Source organism: Dermacentor albipictus, chromosome 1 (assembly GCF_038994185.2).
Source record: "Dermacentor albipictus isolate Rhodes 1998 colony chromosome 1, USDA_Dalb.pri_finalv2, whole genome shotgun sequence".
NCBI lineage: Eukaryota > Metazoa > Arthropoda > Arachnida > Ixodida > Ixodidae > Dermacentor > Dermacentor albipictus.
The window spans coordinates 47,008,412-47,032,254 of record NC_091821.1 but is presented as its reverse complement, the minus strand read 5'-3'; the positions used below and the strand labels follow the sequence as shown (position 1 = coordinate 47,032,254).

General features: G+C 47.5%; 1 protein-coding gene across 7 annotated transcripts in view; it reads right to left on the bottom strand.

Moving 5' to 3' along the window:
- Positions 1 to 23,843, bottom strand: part of LOC135905851 (microtubule-associated serine/threonine-protein kinase 2-like) — a 92,256-nt gene that overhangs the window by 31,215 nt on the left and 37,198 nt on the right. For all 7 annotated transcript variants that reach the window (XM_070541422.1, XM_070541426.1, XM_070541429.1 and 4 more), the window contains 3 exons: positions 17,080 to 17,206; positions 15,618 to 15,763; positions 11,083 to 11,267 (listed from right to left, as the gene is read on the bottom strand). In XM_070541422.1, coding sequence (XP_070397523.1) covers positions 11,083 to 11,267; positions 15,618 to 15,763; positions 17,080 to 17,206 — 458 coding nt within the window. The remainder of the gene's footprint in view (positions 1 to 11,082; positions 11,268 to 15,617; positions 15,764 to 17,079; positions 17,207 to 23,843) is intronic.

Below are 23,843 nucleotides of genomic sequence, written 5' to 3'. Positions count from 1 at the left end.
AACGATAATCATCGTCTTTACCCGAACTAGCGCAAGTGGGATATTTTTGTTTTGTTTTATTCGGTGTTGGTGAGGGCGTCCACAACTGGCTGGAAATTTGCTTGGTGTCGGAGCCATATCCATAGCACCAGCTTTCGTCTCCCATAACGTTCTTCGAAAGGAGGACAGGGTCACTTTCGATCTGATTTTTTTTCAAATCCTGGTGCAAAATCAAACAAACGTTTTTTTTGCCTTTTGGGAAAAAGCGGGGAACAAACATTGCGGCAACGCATCTCATGCCGCCCTAATTCCACATTCAAAATTCACTCACATGAGCTCCAATTCACTCCAGCAGCTTCTGAAATATTTTCAATAGTGTAGCGACGACTCTCAAAGGGTTTTTTGTCGAATGTTTCGACGACTTCATAGGTACGACTAGATGAAGGTCGGCTGAAACGACGATGGCTTTAACACTCATTTCTCCTCTTAATACCACTAAAAAAATTTAGTGACATTTTGCTTCGTGTACGCGGGTGACACGCAAGCGTAAGGGTGCTATAGAGCACACGATGCTATTGGCCCTCGGTGTGCCTGAACGCCTACACTGCTCGCATCGCATATCTTATTCAAGACAGGGCTCGCGCGGCCGCGCCATACGCAGTAGCAGCCGGAGTAGAAGGCCCCCTTGTAAACACTTGCTTACTAACTGAAATAACTAGCATGGTGTCAGCGCGCACAGGCAAGCGTGAACTCTTCACACTCGATGACTGCGGACACTCGCTGTCAAAATGCTGGCGAGAGGAATCGCGGCAGCAGCAGCGAGCGATATGACGCTTCAACACAAACTGAGTGAGAACACAGCGTACGCATAGCTACGAGCGATCGGAATACCTAGAATGTTCCCCCAAAGCATACTGCTTTCCATATAAAGCCTGCGCGACCGCGCGCGGTCGAAGTACCACGCTCCGCCCCCTTCCCCTCCCCCGGAGTCATGCGCGTGGCGGGATACAGATACAGATAGATTTATTTCTATCAAAACAAACTACAGAATGAGAAGAAGGAAGGGAAAAAGCTGCCAAATGCAGCTTGAGAACCCCCTACGCCCCACAGAGCAGCAGTGTGGTGAAAAACAAACGCAATGCGACAGTTCGCTAAGTATACACAAAAACAGAATTCAAAATCACAGTACGCGTAATCTATTGCATAATTGTGATTTTACACGTAATCTATTACATTATTATGATTTTACACAATTAATTCAATTTATTGGCCAATTCCCATTACATAATTCTAACGCCAACGTAGACAAAATACAGATAAATAGAATTCATTGAAGTCCCCTACAATCCGTGGTCAAACATTTACACCGCTGATCTATTCGGTGGAAGGCTCGAAAAGATTTATCAATTCCATGAAAGTTTGTGAGCAACCTAACGGAAAAACGATTATCTTCCGGAAAATTTGGGTACCTAAAGGCGCGCTGCCCCCCTTGCGCACGTGAGATTGAGCCGCCATTGTCGGCTCACCGTCGCCCGCTTTCACTCGCACACAAAGCGTACGGCGCCAGAGGACGACAGTGTACGTCAGTATCGCAAACAATACCTCTAGCAACTGCTAGGGGAGGTCAGCCGGCGACGCGTTCCAAGGTGCACCCAAGAGCAGTGCTCGACCGCTGCGCCGCCATGCGCCGCTCGCGTGTAGGTACTTCTAAGTACTTTTTTCCACGAAGAGCCACGGTGAGTGCCTTAGATCCTTCTGGGTATTTGGTGGAACTAGGAAGATGTTACACGCCTGGGCACACGATCTCCTCAGCTAGCTGTCGCTATGAGAGAATAGGTTTTTCACGCGACACAGTTAAGGAGCCCGTGTAGCAGGAAAGCCGGTGTCGTCGGCGTCGGCGGCGTTTGCCGTGAGCGAAAAATCCCGGAAGGTAATTCATAAATAAAAACAACTTGCAAGATGGGCTGGGTGGGAATCGAACCAGAGTCACCAGAGTGTGACGGAGATGCTACCACTCAGCCATGAGTTCGTGTGTTCAAAGCGGGACAAAAGCACCTCTAGTGAATGCGGTGTTGCCTTAGAAACGTACCGTAGAACGTTATACTGCGGTGTATATCGGTAATTATGAGCATGTAAATTACAGAAGTCGCAGTTAAACGAGTAGCGAAGTACGTTTCCGCTACATTTCTTTTGCGCTTGGCGCACACGAAGAGCCATCTTGCGGCAAAGAACAGAAGACCCCCTCCTCGCAATGTATGGCGCTGCCACGAAAGGTGGCGCGCCACTCACCCGCTTCTCCCCTTCGTCTCGTCAAGAGCATGCTTAGCGATGAGTGGGCGGTGCGAACGGGGTGGGATAACGCTATCGCGTTCCACTCTTGAAGGCGAAGCTTAAGAGTCCTCCAATTTTTTTTTCAAAACCTATTTAGAAACCTAAGATATTTAAAAATAAAAGTTGCGTGCGGAAGCTGATGTAACGCTGGACGAAATTTTTGTTCTGGATACGGGGATAAAGGGACGTGATAAGAAGTCGGCCGTAGTGTGCAAGGTGCTTTGATTTACAAAAGCTGGGATAATCGTGGGGAATGGAGGGTTTCTCGCACCATAAGCCATATCATCGCTGCAATAAAGCATCCTTTCCTTACTTACATCATTATCTCTCTTCCAGCCAAAACTGCAGCAAGGCGCAGGCGGCACACACGACGCATATTAAATAAACTATCACGCGACTTCCAGGAACAAAAAAAAATCACACAGAAGCTCCTCGGGGAGTTGTCTAAGCATGCGCAAGCATTGTGCTACTTGCTGACCTCCATGCAGCCCGGTGTCTTTACCAATGTTATATAACTTGATTAGGCCAGTGCTCACAACAGCGCAGTGGCGACACGAACTCGTGCCGACGGTGGCGCAATGAGCATTGATGACGCAAGCAAGGTACTGCAGGTGGAGGCGCCAGGTGCGCTGATGACGTTCCGATCATTAGGAACCGTTATCGCTCTTTAGCGCCTTATGGATCCGCGTAGAACCATTATAAACCATGAACGTACTCAGGAAGGGGGCTTCGTATGGCACCGCAGCGTGGGTCGCACCGTGAAAGCGATCTGCGATGCCCACAAGGAGTGCTGCCTGCTCATAGCTTCGTGGCCTGTGTCCTTGCCCCTTCGTTGGCGTTGAAGCGAGAAGCACCGCAAAGGCAAATTCACTCGCTGCTGCGGGCGCTATCTCGAAAGTGGTCGTCTTTACGGGACGGACGGAGGGATGGTTTTCTCGTTGGAAAAGCATAGAAATGCTTGCCCATTTCAGTTTAAAACTTACCTACACCACCTAAACTCTGCGAATGCGGGCTGGGCTGAGCAGACTGCGCGCCACAGCCAGAGACATAAAACCAAATACCTAGAAGGATCTAGAGTGTGTGCCCCAGCGCTTCGGCGAAAAAGTACCTAGAAACTTGGCACGTCCGGGCGGCACATGGCGGCGCAGCGGTCGAGCACTCGGATTGGGCGTAAATAGAAACACCGAAACCCGGCGGCGTATTTCCAACTGCTAGTAGTTACAGCGGTGCGTGGCACTTGCGTAGACGACGGACGTTTGCGCGCATGCGTGAGTAAGAGCGGGTGCGAGAGAGGAAATGTGCGAACGTTTGCTCCTTGAATATACGACTCTGCCTAGGCACTACGGAGGAGCTTCTTAGCGCGTGTTGTATGCGCTTGTCCCTAGGAGCGCCGGCAGAAGTCGCAGAGCGTGGTAGTGCTGAACGTATCATCACAAGTTGGCGCCTCGACGCAATTATATTTATTTAATCGTGTTGGTTACCAATTAAAACAACGTGTCACTATTTCGCATTATTGGCGGCGCCTCCAGGACGCCAAAGCGGCAACGGGGACATCAAAGCTAGAAGCAGAGGCCTGCGCGTGCCAGAGGAGTATAAGATCGGCTGTCCGCTTTCGCCGATAGCCAATTTTTTATGCGAACATCCCCTGGCACGCTTCGGCCTCCGCGGCCCCAGCCCACGGGCCACCCTGCTTCCAGTTTTGATCCCCTAGCTACAGCTTGAGTGCCCCGGAGATCCTGCGCCGCCTGCTTTAATATAACCTCAGGTGTTCTCTAGAGGCCTCGGTTTGCCGGTTACATGTGCCCTCCTGGAGCAGTGCTTTAAAAACTGTAATCTATCGTCGCGACTATCAAAGTGACCCACGACTTATACAACACCAGTCAGAACCTTGCCCCTTCAGAGACAGTGATCACCAAATGGGGCGTCCGTGCCCACTGCCTCGCCGCGCGGGCAGTCAGCGGCGGAGTATAAACAAACTCGACCCCTCTCCGCCATGCCGGCACGCCTAGGGACAAACGCTTGCTACACGCCCAAAGAAACTTCTTCACCGCAGTGCCTGGGCAGAGTCACATATTCAAGGATCAAAGGCCCCCAGCTTTTCTCTCTCGCACTCGCTCTTACTCACGCCTGCGCAGAAACGTCGAGCGCCGTCAAAAGCGCCACTTCCCGCTGTACCTACTAGCAATTATAAAAACGCAACCCGGCGTGCCCCTGCCTATCTTCGTCCTCCTCGACGCTTCGCCTTGATTGTTCTTCCTGCATTCGCTCAACGTCACCTGCACTTTCCTCTAGGTAGCGTCACTTTGACGCTCACTCGCGCTCCTTCGTACCTTCTTACTCCTTCGTACACGATTTTCTTCACCTCCAGGCATGGAAGAAGAAAAACTCTTCCGCCATGCCTGCAGGCGCCTTCCTCATTTGCTTGCTTCGCGGCTTCAGACAGATACCGTCGATTTGAAGAGCTGGACAGTTCCGCTTGCGTACAAAAAGCTCGTATACGGCTCACATGCCTCCTCCTTGAACGTCGTTTAAAGTATTTCAACAGTTTCAGTGATCGCTTTTCAAAGGAGAAATCCAAATCTCTCGTTGTCCATTACAAATAGACATCATTATTTCTCAAGAGTAGCGCAACAACAGGTGGGACAACTGTCACCACAAACCCGTAAGACATTTTATGGCTATATCGGATTGGCTATAGACTTGTGTACTGTCCACTTACAAGGGTCGCCAGGTCTTTGGGAGAAAAAGTAGCCGAAAAATTTCGAAATGTAGCCAAAAAAGTAGCCATGTTGCGACAAACCAATTGCCCATTTCTGACGCGAAAATGAAGAAAAAAGACCTGTAGTTTTCTGCTTCACTGATGGCAAACAAAATAACAGAACAAAACAAATGTTATCACATATTATTGTGTCATAATTTACCATAATGACCAGCTGACGTTCCTTGATAATTTTCGCCTCCTACTTTCGTGCTTTCTCATGGCCGAAGCGGTGTCACCAGTTTCAGTACAGTAAGCACGCTGCACGCCGTCCTTGCACCACTATCGCTTCACTTCAAACGTTTCCGCGCGAACTGTATGACATCACACGTGCACTTCTCTCCCTGGCACGCAGTCTCATAGTGACACAGACACTGACACCTGTAATCTCATGAATGTCATGACACGTTTTCGGTCGTTGCAGTCGTTTCTGACGCCAAGAACCATGGTATTCCAGATTCTCTATAGAGGTAACCGTCACTGGGGGGTGATATCGGGACACCACCTACTGCTTCTGTTGTACGAAGGGCGCAAAAGCATTTCCTTTAAGGTTCGTTAATTCCTGTTACTCAGAAGGAGCTTCTTGGTCCTGCTGAATTATCAATTCATGACAGTCCCGGACTACCCAAAACGTTGATTTCAGCCGACTAGCGTTGCATATTAAACATCTCGGGCAGTTCAGTCCAGGATAAGTCCAATAAGTAAGGCCCATTGACCATATGGTGGCTATGAAATATCTTTATCTACTGAATTTGCTTCGAGAGCTTGCAAGACACGAATGCCTGGCCTTCAAGATCTGGTGTTTGGGGCTGTTGCTATCAGGGGGCCGTAAGTGGGGGGGGGGGGGGGGGGGGGACTGTGATTTTGACACTACCTAGACCAATTACCACCGCCAAAAGTAGCCAGAAAGTAGCCAAGTCGCCAAGCCCGATTTTCGGTCGCCAGGAGCCTCTAAAAGTAGCCAATTCGGTGACAAATCGCTAAACCTGGCAACTCTGCCGTCTACACCCACCTGGCGGGGTGAACGAAGCAATACAATTACGAAGAGCTCCACGAAGTCAGCCCGGATTATTTTGGGGGATCGAGTGCACATTCTTCTACCGTGCCCCATAAGAAGACTTTTCAGAAAAACACGTTAGGTCTTTGCAGCGAAGCTGTTTCCCTCTACCGTGCAAGGAAATTTTCGTGTCGTTGTTGACGCGGTAAGCAACAAAAAAAAAGCTCTCCCTACGTGGGCTGATCCCGGAGACCGTGCAATACCTGCCCACCCGCGGCGGAGGGGAAGCAGGCGTTAAGCACTCCCTATTCGCCGGCCAATCCCCAATATAGTGAAATACCGGCCCGACCCACGGCGGATGTGAAGCAGGCGCTAAGCCCTCCACATTCATTGGCCGATCTCGAAGATAGTGCAATGCCGGGCCGACCCGCTGTGGAGGTGATGAAGCAGGCGTTAAGCACTCCCCATACGGGGGCCGATCTCGAAGATGGTGCAATGTCGGGTCGACCCGCGGCGGAGGTGCAGTTCGCCATTAAGGGGCCCACATACACAGCTTCGCTGGTCATCCTTCTTCACAGAGTGGAAGGGCACTGAGTTATTTTTTTCTTAACACATTCGTCCCCGGATGCCATCAGCATTTCCATCCCGATATTCCGCTAAAGCGATAAGGTAAGTATATATACATAGAAGCTAAAACTTACCATAGTACAGTACGTATACTATCGACGTGTACACCCTGTTTCAAAAGTGCAAAAGCCACCCCTGTTGACACCTGAGCATGCTCTGCTGCATATAAGTTTATAGTGTATAGACTGTTCGTTCATGGCGTGACATGTTTGAGAGCACCGCGATCGCGGCGCGCAAACGCGTATTCGCGTAGGTATGTTCGTATTTGGCGGTTTTTGTTTATGACGCAGAAAAATTTGTTGCATAACAGGCACGAGTTTAAACACTGCAGTATAGGACGTTTCTTTGAATGCTCTACAACTTTTTTATTGGAAGTTTGCCTCGAAATTATAAGACTTGAGGAGTTCAATAATTATCCTTGATTAATTGTGCAATTTTAGAAAAATGAAACCATTTTGCGATTTCTACCATAAAGTGGCCGACAACATGCCTTTAGTCACCTCCTCCTATAGCACACCTGAAAGATTTTGAACCTTGGCTAGATTAAGCTTGGACTCTGTGCACGCAAGCGCGCGTGATTATGTGCGTCCTTGTGGGAGTGAGTACACATGCGAAAAGATTTCCGTACATGAGATCTCCATCTTCATTCGAGGCGGAAAGCCGAGGAAAGAAAGGGAGCCCCTAATGTATGAAGGCGTCAAGGTTAGGAGGCCTTTCATAGTACATGGTGTGTTCCAAACATTAAAACGATCCTCTTGTAGTACGCCATTGGCCAGATAAAGTTTATGCAATACGGCAATTCACAAACGCAATGTTTCATTTCTAGCAAAAGGCACTCTATGTTTTAATGTATTAAAAATTGCACCATGCGAAGCTACACCAGCTAATGCAAAGAATGCAAAGAATGTTTTAGTTGCAGTTGTAATTGAAACGATGGCTACAAAACATCAACATCTGTCGGCAAAAACGCGCCGATAGTGAACTTTGTCACCCATCGCTACTCAGCGCTCTGTCTATTGGAAATACTGCAACCCCCCTAACATTGCAGTTTGCGAAAGCGTTGTCACTATAATCACTTTCATTTTCGGGAAAAACAATCATGGCTGCGACAGGAATTGCACTTATTTTTATAATGTATAAGGCACTGTCGGCAAATAATAGTAACGGCAATACGCGACGTGATGGCACATCCGTCTCGCAGCCAGGCGATTTGCAGCAGCGTTCGCAGTCAGAGCAAAGTAGTGATAACATAGGAACAACATTATCTTCACTTCGCACCCATACTTGCCGACTCGATGTGCATTGGAGTGCATCAAATTAAAGGCGCACTACATTTGTTTTGTCCTTCTTTATCACTATTGCTATGCGAGGCACCAGGGGTATACGTTTTCTTGTTGGCCCACGGGAGTCATGTCTGCCGGCAGTGCAGAGGGTGTGATAGTTTACTCAGCTCATGCTAAGTTTATACTAAGCAGCATGTTGGCCATCATAGTCCGGAACCATACAATAAACGCTTGGCCCTGTCTTGGCCCAGTTCTTCGCGCTGTCTCATCTGCAACACTGACAAGTGTTGGGAAATATACTTTCAACCGCGACCAAGTATTTGCCCCCAACACCTTGGCAAAAGCTTGCCACAGCTGAAAAATATGTTGTACAAAGTACTTCGGGACAAATACGCCACTCGCTCCTTTGTTTGGGGTTTGAACATTGAGGAGCAACAAATTTGGTAAGAAAGGAGGGACAGAACGAAGGCACGTAATCCACCACATCTCTTATCCTATAGGATATCCTTTCGCGTGCGTGCTGCGCACTGGGAATAGAACTTGTCTCCCCAGATGGCTCAGGGGCCCTGTATTGTCACGTTTAACACCGAACGCGAACCTGTCGCCCAAGCGGAGGCACTCGAGGTATCAAGCAAAAAGGTTATAGAGATGCAAAAGAGTTTAAAAAAGTTCCGGCGTATTAATAAATTGCGCTTCTGCAATAGCGAAACAACCGCCCTCACTGTAAGAAGAGGGTTGTCAGGCCGGAAAAAGACGTGATTACGAAAGAGGGCTGGCTTCGCTGCCACGAAATTCCCTGCACCATGCCGCCGTGACGTCATGAATTTCGGCCGCGCCTGCTCGGATCTATTAATTTTGTTTGAAGGATGAGGTAAGGTTACATTACATTTCATATAGAAACCAACAAACGTAGCCTAGCAAGATTCGAAGATCCTATCTGTGCCAAGATCAATACGAGAAAGTACACAGAAATCTGTGACGCAAGACTAACATACCGGCGCTGAGGTTCCGATGCGATATAATAATGTCGCTTTAATTTTGTTAACTAATAACCTTTTCTTCTATCAAAAGTATTGTAAATTGAGTTTTGAGATCATAATTTATCAGTCTAAGCATGTTTAGTGTTGTTCCTTAGTTGCCATTTGAATAGTTTTATTCACACAGTTGTGGTGACGTTAAGCACTGTCGAAGGTAGCCCATCTCTACTTCCTATGCCCAAACAAGTTTGGAAACGCCTGACGAATAACGCCAACCATTGCCGGTGATTATGGTGCCTGGATTCTGCCTGTCGCTAATGGTGGTGCAACGCATGAGCATGCACTGCCATCAGAGAAATTTAGCTTGTATTCGATTCGCATTCTAAACTTCGAATCTTCGCCCACCCCTAGTTATTTCGCCCATCAATTGCTCGTTTCCGCGTGGTCTATTATATGGTCTTGTTCATCAAGGATCCCTGGTGGCATTAACTAAACCTTTCGTTCGTATAGAACTTCCGGTCATATGGGCCGGTAACCTTTGCCAGTAATACGTTCGCTACGAGCGCCTGTTTTACGGACCACTCTACACTGAGTACAAACTGCGTTGTGAACCTCGGCCATGCCCTGCCCCTGCGATCTCGTTTTAAAGCGAAGCTTGCTTTGCCTCTTCCTTCGACTTTCCCACTGCGTCGGGGATGGCTCAGAGCGTGTGTATACATGACAAGAGCGAGTCAGAGAGGAAAGGCAACGCAAGGAACTCGTTTGGACCTCACCACGTCGAATATGCACAATGCCCTCTGGAGCTCCCTGGGCGTCGCCACATTAGCCTCTTGACTGCTGTAATTATCCCTGACCCCCTCAAAAGTATTGCAGAAACTACAACGCTCCCCTTTCTACTAACGTGCGAGTCCAGAGGGGACGTAGATAGACCTGTAGAGAGGTGGGAGGGGAAGAGGCAGTTCGCATACAAGGGGGGGGGGGGGGGGGTATGTAAGCTAAGGAAACCCTAGAACTGTAGGACAGTGCTTGCGGGGAAACGGGATAAGCTTAAGTTCAAGATACGGTGCAGTACGTTCCTGCTTTTTCTGAAAAATATACATCAGACAAATATGCAAAGCGGACAAATTACGCAGGGCGTGCAGAAGCAGAGCCGCATTAATTAAAGCGCACTTCAGGGTCCAAGCGACACTACGGAAGTGGTCGACCGTCAAATATACACTTCTGTGCCAGCCGCAGTAGCTTTGCTGCTAGACATTGCTAGAGGTCGCGGATTTGATCAAGACCGCGGCTGCCGCATTTCGACGGGGGCGAAATAAAAAAACGCTCATGCACTTAGATTGAGGGACGCGTTAAGAGAACACCATGATGTCAAAATTAAACCTGCGTCCGCCACTACGGCGTACCTCGTAATACAATTATGGTTTTGGCACGTACCGCCTCACATTTAAATTAAAGTTTAAAACTTCTGCCAGGATGTGGTGTGCCATGTGAGGCAATGATAATGCTAAACCCTCCCAAGATTATGAACAATGGCGCATAACAACGCCTCAGCAAACACGTCTCCCCGCGTTTTCTGTGTACCACTGAGACAAACAGCAGTCGTGCACGCAAGGTGACGTTTAACATCTACTCACCACACTCGTATTGGACTAAACGTTGATGATCTTAAGCTTTCGCCGTCAACATCACCCCTGATAATCATCAATCAAAGCAACCAGCAGAGAACGTTTCGCTTACATCGATTCCCACAGTGCGTGGGATCTGCATATTTTTTTGGGGGGGGGGGGGGGGGCTCTTCTCTTTCTTTGCGGCGTGGCGCGTTTTCGCAAACGGTTTTGCGCACCATATAGCTCACTGTAATCCTCGAGTTCTTCGCGCTGTTGCTGGCTAATTGTACGCCGTGGGCGCAAAGAGTATGGCGCCACACGTTTGACGTAACCTTGTAGGCGTGCCTTGCGGCTTTTTCGGCAAGAAAGGTGCGCGGGCCTTTGTTTAACTTTTCTGCTGTTTTTTGGTGGTATAATACACGATGGTTACCACGTCATCGACGCACCATGTTTGTCTCTCTGAAATTCCCAAACCTCATGAGCGGCCATTCAAGTGCCCGTGCGCATCGCCCCTCTTGCTCACCTCGTGTTCAGGATGCGGAATGCGCTCGAGGAGAGCACAGTGATGATGACCTGGTCGCCGGACGAGTTGAGCAGCTTCTTGACCTGCGGTAGGGGCATCTTGCCGATGGACGTTCCATTGACAGCTACCACCACGTCCCCCTGGAGCAGCTGCGACCGCTGGGCGGGGCTGCCGCGCTTCACGCTCTGCGCTTACCCATAAAACGAAAAACAAGTCCACCGTCTCGGTACGTGACGCCCATCGTTGTCTAGTTCGCTACGCCATTTCTTAGGTCTAACTGCACATTTTCTAGTACCAGAAGAAAATAAAAAGCCTAGTTCAGGGTTTCGTGCTATCGAGGCAGAAAAAGAACATCAATAACTAAGAGAGTGGATTATGTGATAATTCAGATACACGTTCATTAAAAACATACAAAAGCGAGCTTGTGGGAAAGGCTACCACGTGACAGGCAGACGGTGGCTTCTAACCATCTCGCACTTTGTGGAGCACCGATCGGGACGCGGGCGTCCCTATAAGAGCTCCCATGAACTAAACACTTCCGTAACTGGTCTGGAAACCATGTGTACGGGCCTTTTCCCAACAGCTACCGAGCCTATGGGCCTCAAAGGAAAGGACAAAGAGGGAGAGCCGTAGTCAGAGGAGGTTGGCTTGCCGAGGCTACTTACTAAACGTCATGCAGTTGCCAACCAAATACGTCGGCATTTCAGTTACTCTTGTGCTTCAATGCATGAAACAGCATTTTCCTAAAGAAGCATGTGCAAGAGCAGTAGATTTTTACCGCAAGTTTGAAGACTCATATCTCGAAACCGGTACCATCTTTAGAATTCGGTCTAAGAGGAAATTCCTTTCCTACCCACTAGCTACAATTTGTAGATTGAAATATTTGCCTCAAAGTAAATAATGAAAAAAATATTTAGCATAATCATGTTAATTATTTAATTAAGCGTATTTATTGTAGAAGTAATGACCGACTCATCGAGTAATTTGATCAAGGTTAGAATTGTGGTATCTGCCGCAGGTGATTTTCAAAAAATTGGTGCAGCTAAAAAATATACGGCATCAGCCGATGAATGGTGGAATTCGCGAAGCCGCTGAAAGATGTGACGACTCCGAATTAGCTGGCGATGTAGCTATAGTATCGGTAGCTATATTTATTGTAGCGCACCAAATCTCGCCAATCCAAAACCTTTCGAGCGTGCGCCAAGATTTTGTGTGCACGTGCGCACGCACACACACACGTACATGCGACGACACACACACACACACACACACACACACACACACGCACACACACACACACACACACACGTACACACACACACACACGCACGCACAAACACACACGTGCTCTCACAAACACACGCATGCGCACACGTGCGCACACACGCACGTACACGCAAACACACCCACACACACACACGTACACGCACACATTTACACACACACACTCAATGTTATGTTAAGAATGTCAATTATGTAATAACATTATGTCAATGTTATGAAACTTGATCCGGCCAGTACAAACGACAGCGCTGCGGCGACGCGAACTGATGCGGACTGCGGCGCAAATAGCATTAGAGAGTCTTAGTTTAGGGGACGGTAGTGTGCCTGCAGAGACACAGACGTAGGGGTCTGGGTCTTGCAAGCTGTTATCGCTCTTTAGCACCTCATCCATTCGCGGCGAACCATTATGAACTCTGATTAGCCGTACTCCGGCAGCGGCTGCGCATAACACGGTCGCACCGACCATATCGCGAAAATGATCTCCGATGCGGTTAGATAGTGCCCAAAGCTGATAGCAACGAGTGCTTTGTATTCGGCGCTTCGCGTTGTAGAGATTCGCGGGGGCCAATATCTTGAAAGCGATCTGTGAAAGGGGCAGGGTATACACGGCGTGTGCTGAGAGCTTCGTGCGCACTGTGTTCCCGCCGCTTCGTTCGCGTTAAGGCTAGGGTGCCTCGATGCCACGCTTCTCAGATGGCGCTGACATCGGGGCACGCTAACTGAAGCGACAGGCAGCACGAAGGTAAATTCGTCCGCTGCTGCGGGCTTTATCTTGAAAGCGATCGTCTTAAGGTGACGGGCGGACAGAGGGACGGATCGGTGGTCTCTCTCGTTGGGTAAGCATAGAAATGGCTGCGCATTTAAAAATAAATTCTGGATTTTACGTCCCAAAATCACAACATGGTTATGGGACACGCCGCAGCGTGGGACTCGGGAATAATTTTGACCATCTGGGGTTCTTTAGCGTGCACCTAAATCTAAGTACACGAGCGTGTTTGCATTCTGTCCCAATCAAAATTTGGCCACCGCAGACGGGATTCAACCCGCAATGTGTCCCGCATAGCAGCAAACCGCACATCTACATTTAATGCGTAACATAGCAGATGCATAACATACAAAACATAGCATTCATGACATATTTCTCAGTGGCATGCTATTTTTGGCACAAAGACAATCACTTGATTGTGTAACAATACCTTGGCTGCAAGAAAGATTGCAGAATTTCGACAGAAGGCACAACTGAAAGCTCATTCAGCTGTTGAAGGATGCAGATTCAAGAGCTCTGTAACTTCATAATGAATTGAGTGCCGGCGATATCTATTTCAAGCCTTCTTTTTATAATGTGCTTGCCTCAGTTACAAAGACATAGTCCTGACAACTACATCAGTTTCCGTAAACGCAGCAACGTCAAGCCATATACAATTGTACATAGAAATTGGCAAACGTTCGTGAAATACCTCGTGCGCGGCAGAAATACTGTTATTTATGTAAATAAAGGAGCAATCCGTAGAATCTTAAGGGCGCTTGTTTACAACGACACATTACTATTTCTATAAAAGAAATGGAGAAAATAGACGCCTAATATTTTGTTAATTCATGTATGTCTAATATTGAATCGTATTGCGATAGCAGAGCCAGTTCTGTTCGCCTACATTTACGAAAGCCGAAATCACTTGGTGGTGACAAAACGTTGAAGTTACGCCCGAACTGCGAACGATCGATTGTGATAGCAAATTATTAGCAAGCTATAATAAGTAAGACTAGTATCTTTATCGGCCGTATAAATTTGTAAACGTTTGCTTACTAACTAAATTAAGAACGATGGTGTCACTCGCGTACAGGAAAACATGAACAAATCTCACTCGATGACCGCGGACACTCGCTGTTTGCACGTTGGCGTAAGGAACAGCAGCAGCAGCAACAGAGAGAATTTACCTTCATGCTGCCTCTCGCTTGAACGCGAACTAAGCGGTGACAACACAGTGCAAACGAAGATATTAGCGCTCGGCACTCCTACACTCTACAAATCGCAGATCGCTTTCAAGGTAGGACCCCGAGGTCGCGCGCAGCCCAGCAGCCGCTGCCGGAGTAGAACTCCACCCCTCCTCCTCCCCCCACACTTCCGGTGCCTTGTACGCGATGGAATACGACGCGCTTCTTCCCCGCCTTCCTACCTTGAGCGCACGAGATCGAGCCACCATCCTCGGCTCACTCGCGCGCGCGTTCACTTGCACGTACAGCATAGTGCACGCGTGCGCGATGTTATCGCACTTGTACTTTATACGGAACATCACAGTGACGCCGATAACGACGCCGACTGCGGAAATGGGCATGGAGTGTGCAGATATAATTGCTAACGCAATAAATTATTTTTTTATCAGAATGACGCCAACTCAGTCGCAGATAACCATTTCCATTCCCTTGAAAATGACAGAGTGCATGGCAGGGGTCGATAATTCAGAGATCATTTCTGTAACCTATTTGTCGGTTTAGCAATGTGCAGACTTCACAAACGCCGTGCTGTAGTTACGGCGCAGGTATACTGGAGGACACGCATGCCCTAAAGAAAAACAAGAATGATCCTTTGAACCCAGGCGCCAGCATGCCGTTATCAGAGCAAACGGTCATATCCCAAAATTTATACCCTCTGAATACCACCCATTTGTCTCCCCAATTTCAGTAATCGGAGGCGCCCAGTCAACTCTTTCGGATCATTTAATCAATTCTTTGTGGTCAAAAAGTTCGAAGGCTGTTTAGAGCCAGTCGAAAAAAGTAGGTCTATTTCTACAAACATTCAGTTGCCACGCCAAATGTATAATTTAAAATAAGGACTGCATGTCTTCATTTTCTACATTCAAACGTGATCCACTCAAGTTATTGTTGTATAAGCTCACACTTTCCGTAATCATGCCTTTCGATCTTTGTCGTCTTATTTTAATTTTTTTACTTATGGGGTTTTACGTGCCAAAACCACTTTCTGATTATGAGGCACGCCGTAGTGGAGGACTCCGGAAATTTCGACCAACTGGGGTTCTTGAACGTGCACCTTAATCTAAGTACACGGGTGTTTGCGCATTTCGCCCCCATCGAAATGCGGCCGCCGTGGCCGGGATTCGATCCCGCGACCTCGTGCTCAGCATCCCAACACCATAGCCACTGAACAACCACGGCGGGTTTCGCCGTTTTATTGTTCGCGCTCTAGGTTCTGTAACCATGTGAAGTGCTAAACATTTTCTGAAAGCAGTCCTTACCTCGACCATATAATAGAACTTGTCTCCTTCGCCTCTGACTCTTTCAAGGTTAACACCGAAGCTCCAGAACTTTCCAAGGCTCCTTCTCCGAAAAAGAATGACATCGAGCTTCTCTGATGACCGTGCCGTTTGTGTTTCACTCATTCCTAGCCGTAAAAAGGAATGCAATAAATCAAAGTGTTACGGAAAGTTGTTACAGAAGCTGTGTTGTGAAGTACCACACAGCATATTCTATGCACGAAAAGTCAATGCAGCATCGAATGATATAACGCATGAGATATTAATCGATAAGGTAGTGCAACCTAGTGCTGCAGCAAGCAGCAAATGAAATAAAATGATTGGGGATATTATCCTTAAAGCTGGATCCTTATGCAAGTAGGGCGTAGTCGAAATAATTTTTTTTTCATTCAAGAATTAAGGCGAAACGAGGAAGGTACTCGCATGTTTCTTCAGTTGCCGGAGGCATTTACATCTCAAATGGTGCAAGACAGAACTATGGGAACAGGCTTACATAATTGCGCTAGGTGCGTTGTCCGCTGAAGCAGTCGGCAAACATCATTAGTTTCGCGTGTTGAGGCCATATTGGTGTAGATGTCAGCCTAACATGCGGAGAGAATGAGCTAAAATACCTGAAGTAGGAAAGCATACTGTGTAGCGCTGGCTGAGGCGATCATGTTACAGTCAAAATCATGCGAGTTGGTGCGCGATGCACGCGTTCTTTGTTAACTATGTTGCGGCAGCACTGCAGTTGACCATTTGCATGGCCTCGATGCAAAGTAATGAACGAATGTCATGTGGCTACACTTAGTGACCTTTTATATTGATTATATAGGGAAAACATGGGGAAGGCGGGAGATGGAAATTCGAGACGATGAGCAAAACGAGAACAAGGTGAAAGCAGGAGCCAACGTTTGGACAAGTGGACTTGTCGGAATGTGGGCTTCTGTCCGCCTTGAAGAAGACAAGTCCAGTTGTCGGAACGTTAGCTCCTGCTTTCACCTTGTTCTCGTTTTGCTCATTATATTGGTTATATATTAGCACACGCAAAAATGACACCAGCTTAATGTTAACAGTTCATGCGATGAGTGCAATGGCATACACGACTTTTTCTAGAAGTAAGGCGTAAAGTCTTTTGTCACTGATGGTTCTACATTACGAATCGCAGAGAGGAGTGAGTAGAGGAGTGATTTTCCATTAGTCTTAAGCCTTGCTTACAAATTTAGAGCCAGAGTTGTCTTTCTGCGTATGTCCGTTAAAAGAGCATTCCATCGGCGAAAGGATGGAAAACTTGACCAACTGCGCTATTTAATGCTATCTCCGCTCCAAAGAACTGCTAGTGCTTCCTGGCATTCTCGATTCTAATGAACTTTCCATTATTGAAATGGAAGATGCCAGGTCATTTGATTTTTCTTTTTTTTTTCTGCTGCCCAAGAAAAGTAGCGCATACGCTATCGCAACTCACCGGACATTGCGCCAGCTCCAATCATACTGTCACCCACTGAAACTTTCCTGTAATCAATTTCAGAGGATTCCATTCCTGACGTGTTCATGAAATTGTCATCCACTTCGACGGCCTTTTTTGCTTTCAGCTGAACGAGGAAAAAAAAGAAAAGGCATAACTTTCTTCAATCGCAGTTTCTCATTTATATGAACTATGCTATGACCATGTCACAAAACTGTCACGTTATTGATACGCTATGTGCCGCTTCATTATGATACATAGCGCATGTGAGCCCGGCATATTCAGCTCCGTGAACGAAGCTCATTTCATACTCTGTCCAAAAAAGCAAAGATAACTGCGACATCCAGGTTCACGGCAGCATGACGGCGGCTCTCTCGCGTGTTGCTGTGCTCAAATTTCTCGTTTGTGGCGTATACATAGAATCGAGATGTTTCGTCGGCATATTCAGCTCCCTGAACGAAGCTCATTTCATACTTTTTTTTTTCAGATGGCAATACCACAATCTGTTACTTGTGCTGGCAACACTGGCCAAATAAACAAAGATGGCTACGACATCGAAGTTCACGGCGGCATGAGGGCGACGCTTTCACTTGTTGCTGTGCTCAGATTTCTCGTCTGTGGCGTAGAATCGAGATGTTTCGTCGAAGCCGAAAGGCTCCTTGTTGCCGATTACCTTATTTTGATCGGCCTCGAGGAGTTCATCTGCGAAACCGCGGAAATCATTGCGATGTGTGTGCAAACGTCCAGTCTGCCTAGCAAGCCGCATCAGTCATGTATAAATACAAAGAGCATTTCAAGCAAGCGGGAGGTTAAAAAAAAGGGAAGTGTTTGTGCACAGCTGGCCTCTGAAAGGTGCAAGAACTTGTTCGCGGCGTTTCTCTGCTACTACAGATAGGATGCGACTGTTTTCGACCTTCATAGGCAACTCCACACTGTGGCTCGTGTTACAGTATATAGCATAGCATCCCACAATATATAGGCAGCAACGTCTGTCGTGCTTTCAGAAGGTATATACGGATATTGTGCATTGATAGAACGAGAAAAACAACTGTAACGTTACCTGGTCAGTGTGTTTTGGAATAAAAACAAATGAGAGTTCCTTTTGTGAGTTGGGGTGCACCTTTCTCTTTATAGTTAGCCGATCCGTGTGACCAGGTAGCATTGGTCTGATCACTGGCGCTTGTTCGTGCTCGTGGTACGCAATGTTCGAGATGGGCTCCAGGCATGGGAACACAGTATACACCCAACACCCGTAAGAATTCTCAAACCCCGAGGAAACGTGAGAAATAAATAACAACGAATTGGACCCAGTTGCGTTAATTCCAATAGGTTTCTGAAATTTATCGAGGGTTTCATTTTGAGCAATGTCACTTGTGTATATGGATAAATTGGAAGAAAAACGAACCAGTTGTAATGGAATTTGGCTGTGTGCACAGTGTCGGAATGCTAACTAGCGGCGCTGTGGCGAGGCTGAATGCTCTAAATCCGTAACGAGCGCTATTAGCAGTCGCTTCTAAATTTCTTGCAAACAAATTGACAACTCACTGCGCTGAATTAGAAAACAGCATCTGAATACGCCGCTAAACTAAAGCATGCTATCAAAACGATATGCCACCTCGCGGCATAACGTGAGTAATGATCAACTTCAGAGGTACAGAACTATAGCCATCGTTCCTGCTACCGTTGCTCGCGGACAAAAGTACGTTCGCGAAAATATTCCTGCTGCTCAAGGCATTAGTAACACTAATGCTGGGGCAGAAAACTAAACTAACAAAACCAAATGAAGCTTAAGCATACATCATTAATTTATTAAAGCGCCTAACTAAACAAGTTACACTGCGCTATTTGAAACGCCAACAACATATTGTTACGGGGAGTATTCACTCAACAGTAAACGGCTAGCACTTCGCTAGTCAAGACTACACAGGGCACGCACCTTTTAGCAGCTCCTTCAATCCGACAGGAGAAACTCTGACCCAGCCTCACTACAATGTCTTTGTCTTCGCCACTGTTCGTGACGTTATCGCCGGCCGGTGAAGCACCGTCCCGGTGCTGGTTGCGGTCAAAATGGTTTATCACAGTTGTAACGCTTGAGGCGGAAAACATGAATGGTGTCACTTCGTGGAGTGGCTATCGATGAAGTGGATGTCAAGGGAGTTATCTCATAGGTGACAGGAGTCACCTGGCGCAGCACGCAGTAGGGCACGACGTACCGCGACATTAAGATGTGTACGGCCTAGTGGACTGTTCTCAACATCAAAAACATCAAGGTAAGAAAACAGGACAGCACGGAGTGCTTCACTTTGGGAAGGTAAGAGGTCGGGTGATATGTTCAGAAGTGCCTTGGTTGGCGCCGGTATGATAGGTTGGGGCACGGTCACATTGTCAGCAGTGAATGCATAAACTGTACATTCTTTCAGCGGTGACAGTTCGGCTAGGGAAATTCCTTGAGGAATATATTTGCCGAAGTAGAAAAGTTGAGCACTGAAAGCATCGTTCTGTTTTTGGCAACAACCACTATGGTGTGAGGAAGTGCGATGTTGCGCGAGAGGATCATACCTGCGAAGGGAGCGACCACATGGTCACCATCAGGGGCTGGGGCTAACGGTGACAAAAGGACGTAAGTAGCAGCCTGAGCAGATGGTTCGTAGAAACTCCACCGAATGTAGACGAGTGTTACGTGATGCAGCGTCATCAGGACACAATGGCAGTTCGAGCCACAAAATGCCAGTAGAACAATCGATGAGGGCAGAGTGGGTGGTCAAGAAGTCAATACCAAGAATGATATCATGTGGGCAAGCGGCGAAAACAGCGAAGAGACCTTAAGTGTGGTGGCCGGCAAAAGTACCGCGGTAGTGCACATACCAAGAACCGGTGTTCGGGTGCCATCAGCTACTGGCCCAGTAGGACAGACGGCAGGTGTCAGCCCATTTCGTAGGCGGCGTCGGAGCACAGAAGTTGTAACAGATATGTGGGCACCAGTATCAATGAGAGCAGTAACGCTCACGCCGTCGACGAGAACACCGAGCAAATTCGGTTTTGAAGTAGGCGTCAATAGAGGTTTTTCGGTCCTTGTCGTCAATGCAGCCTCACCTCCCAGAGCTGCACTGGCTAGTTTCCCGGGTGGTGGTCAGAGTAAGCGGGCGAGGGAGAGTGACGGCGTTGAGGGGAGCGCGACTGGTGACTCTGAGGTGACGGCGATCGGCTAGACCAGTGTCCTGCAGCGGCAATATCGGCGTAGGTCGGTGCAGAGCGCGAAGATAGAAGGTGAGGTTCGCAGGCCGGAAGGTAGTCGTCGAGAAAAAATGTGCTAGAAGACTAGCCACGATCTGGGGGAAAGCTTGGTCGATAATACCAATGATTGCAGTGGCGTGAAGCGCACATGGGCTGAGGTGCGTGACAGGTGGCTTGTAGAATGCCCACATTCACTAACTCTTGACGGACGACGGCTTGAATGAGGGATATTGCCACCAAATGGTCGCGAGCAGATGTCTGATAAGTGGCGAGAGCCAAGGCTTCGAGCTCCTGGCGAACAATCCTGTTTAGATTGTTAGGCATCGAGAGCGGAGGGAGCGTCACGGTATCTTCGCATGAGGATGTCGCAGCCGTGTTCGGGAGTCTGGCAAAGCGGGGAGTGATGCGCCTGCTTTTTGGTTGTTCAAACCGACGGCATCCTGTTATGATGGAGTCAACCGTGCAGTAATGCTTATACATGAATATGTTGAAGGCATCGCCAGCTGTCTTTCAACACGTGGCCAACTTTGTCCGCTTCTGGCATGTCTTTGTCTATTTGTGCGGCACAATGCTAGCACGTCTAGGATATACGCGACGAACGATTCCGTCGACGTCTCAGCTCTGCCCGCGAGTTCGTGCCGGGCTGTTATTTGTCGTGTGATCGATCGGCCAAACAATTCGTGCATCTTTTCATTGCAGACGTCCCAACTTGTTAGTTCTTCGTGCGTGTTAACCACACGTGAGCTGTGCGCCGTAAGTAGAAAATGGTGTTGGCGAGCATCAGCGTCTCATACCACCTGTGGTGCTTGCTGATGAGCTCGCACAATAGGAGCCAGTTGTCGACATCATTGTTGTCCATACCCCAAAATGTACAGAGGTTGAGGGGATGGGAAAGGACTACGGTTGCTGTAGCCGCGGGCGCGAGCTGCGATGATGGCGTACAGTCTTCGGCCATGGAGGCGGGAGAAACGTGGCATCCGCTCCGAAGATCCAGGGCAGGGAGGAATGGAGCACGCAGCCTCCACCAAAAAGACGTTACAGGGAATATTCACTCAACAGTAAACAGCTAGCACTTCGTTAGTCAAGACTGCACAGGGCATGCAGGTTTTAGCAGCTCCTTTAGTCAGACAAGAGAGACTCTGACCCAGCCCCACTGCAACGTCTTTGTCTTGGCCACTGTTCGTGACAATATTCAAAATATATGAAAAGAAAGCAATGGTCTACTCGCCGGGAATAAAGAACTCTTCCCGAGTGAAGTGTCTCGAACAAGCCACTATAGTTTCCGCCACATTTTTCCCAAAGTGCACGTTTCTTATTCATGTCGGTCTCCATTGCTCGTCTTTCACTACTTTCAGGAAAAGATGAAGTGATGAATTGCAGTCTTTCCGCCGCGTTGACACCCCCACAATGGTACACAGCAAAATTCTCTCGATGTCTGTCAGTTTTTCCGGGCTTGTGCACGGCGGCATCACGACGATTTGAAAACTACGAGGGAAAGTTGCAGCGCACGTTGTAATGCGAGGACCTGCGGATGTACGTAGATCAGCTGGTTCTCGGCGCAGCCGTCAGGGGGTGAGCATTTAGTTGGAGTCACGAATAACTGCATTTGAGTCAGTAGTAAACACTGGTTGGGCACGTCAGGGCATGATCAACTAGACGGGTTCGGAATTAGTGATGAACTCGATGGGTTGTGCGTTAACGCAGCGACCCGCAGAATCGCAAAAGGCAATAAGAGGAAGTTTCCACTGTTTTGTCTTGTTTTTGTTTGCCTGTATTTACCAGAATGAGTTACTTCGAGGAAAGAACCGGCAATTGTAAGCAGAAGATGGCACTCAAATAATTTTTTCGTTCCATGAATTATGTGCAATTAACTTGCACGTGCAGGGCACATTTGTTTTCTGTGCTTCCATTGCATAGGCTACGACCCGTGTTTAGATCTACAGCATACGGCTCGGTGTGTGTTAGGAAAAAATTATAGCTGCGATGAATATAGAAATAATAACCCTACATATACTATTAACATTTTGTTACAAACACAAGCCATTTCTTTGTCTTTGGGCCCAGGACTGCTTAGGCCCAAAGGGCCCAGGACTGCTTAGATTGGGCCCAGAACCATTGGGCCCAGGGCTGCTTAGATTAGGGGAAAATCGCATGAAAACTATGGCCTTCCAATTGACTGACAAAAATATTTCACCTGCATCCTCTTTATTTTGCGACAGTACGTTTCGTATTGCCTGGCTAAGCAACGACATAAACAGGTTCTGCAATACTCCTATTCACCTCTTCCTGCATTTCTGCGATGCGAAATCTTATGTCGTCCATTTTGCGCCAAATTCCGCACAAGGGCGTGATTTTTTATGGCATGTACAATTGGTATAATTTGTTGAAACAGGAAAGTACGTCAAGTTAATAATTAAACCATCTAGATAGCCCCATCACTTGAAGTATGGGGCTATGACGTCAGACAAGCAGGCTGACAACATGTTAGCATCCGGCGAACGAGTGGTGGCACTTACATCGACCGATTGCCATTAATCCAGTCTGCCCATGAAACAGTGGTATGATTTTACTATAACTGTATGATTGTTAGTGTTTCTCAAATTGTATCGAGCATACAAGCTTCCATATCCAGATAACTGAGAGCTAAGCGCTGTAACTTGAATAGACCAGCTCATGAGTGTATACTAGGAGGACGTCCTGTACAATGCAAAACCTGTTCTGAGGAGTTTATCTAGGGAAAAAGTTACACGGAGGTTCGGTGCGAGCAGTACTAAAACAAAATGCCTTCTGAAGTGTCATACGTTGCAATACGAAAAAAAAAAAACAGGCATTGAAGCAAGTGCAACCGCCAAATTAACGTTGCCACCGTCCATAAAATTCTGAAAATTAGCTGAAAATCTTTTAAAGTAACTATTTTCTGTTAAGTAAATTGCCAGCTTACTTTTTTTTACAAAATTAGCTATTAACAAACATGTGCAATGGAAATTTGTTAAGAAAAAGATAATGGCTTGGCCGAGAAAAAAAATCATCGATTGCCAAGAACGCTTTTTTTTCTTTTATTATTTTAATCACGAGAGTGCCCCATCGCTGAAATAATGGATCGCTGTGCGAGCTATGAGCAAGGCGCAGTTCGATTTGTTGCCGCATCTACCTTACTCACTTTCCATTATCGTCTTTACAAAAAATTCAAGTCACAATATATGGATGATGCCCTCATTAATTAAAGTAATTTGCCACAATTGAGACGAAGACTGCTTTTACGACGACGTCATATTACATCTCGAGGGATGCTAACGCTGTGAATTGTGTGTGTCACGTATACTTACATACACACTTTCTCAAGAAAATGGGCGGAGAGGCAGCTGGACCCCACCACAGCTCCGTAATTGGTAGAGCACCGTACGTGTCATGTGGAGGTTATGGGTTCGGTTCCTTTACGGCGACAAGCTGTCTTTACTTTCACTTTTGTTCCACTTTTCTTTTATGAAGAATATAAGGCTTATCGCAAATTTAATTTTCATTCGTGATGC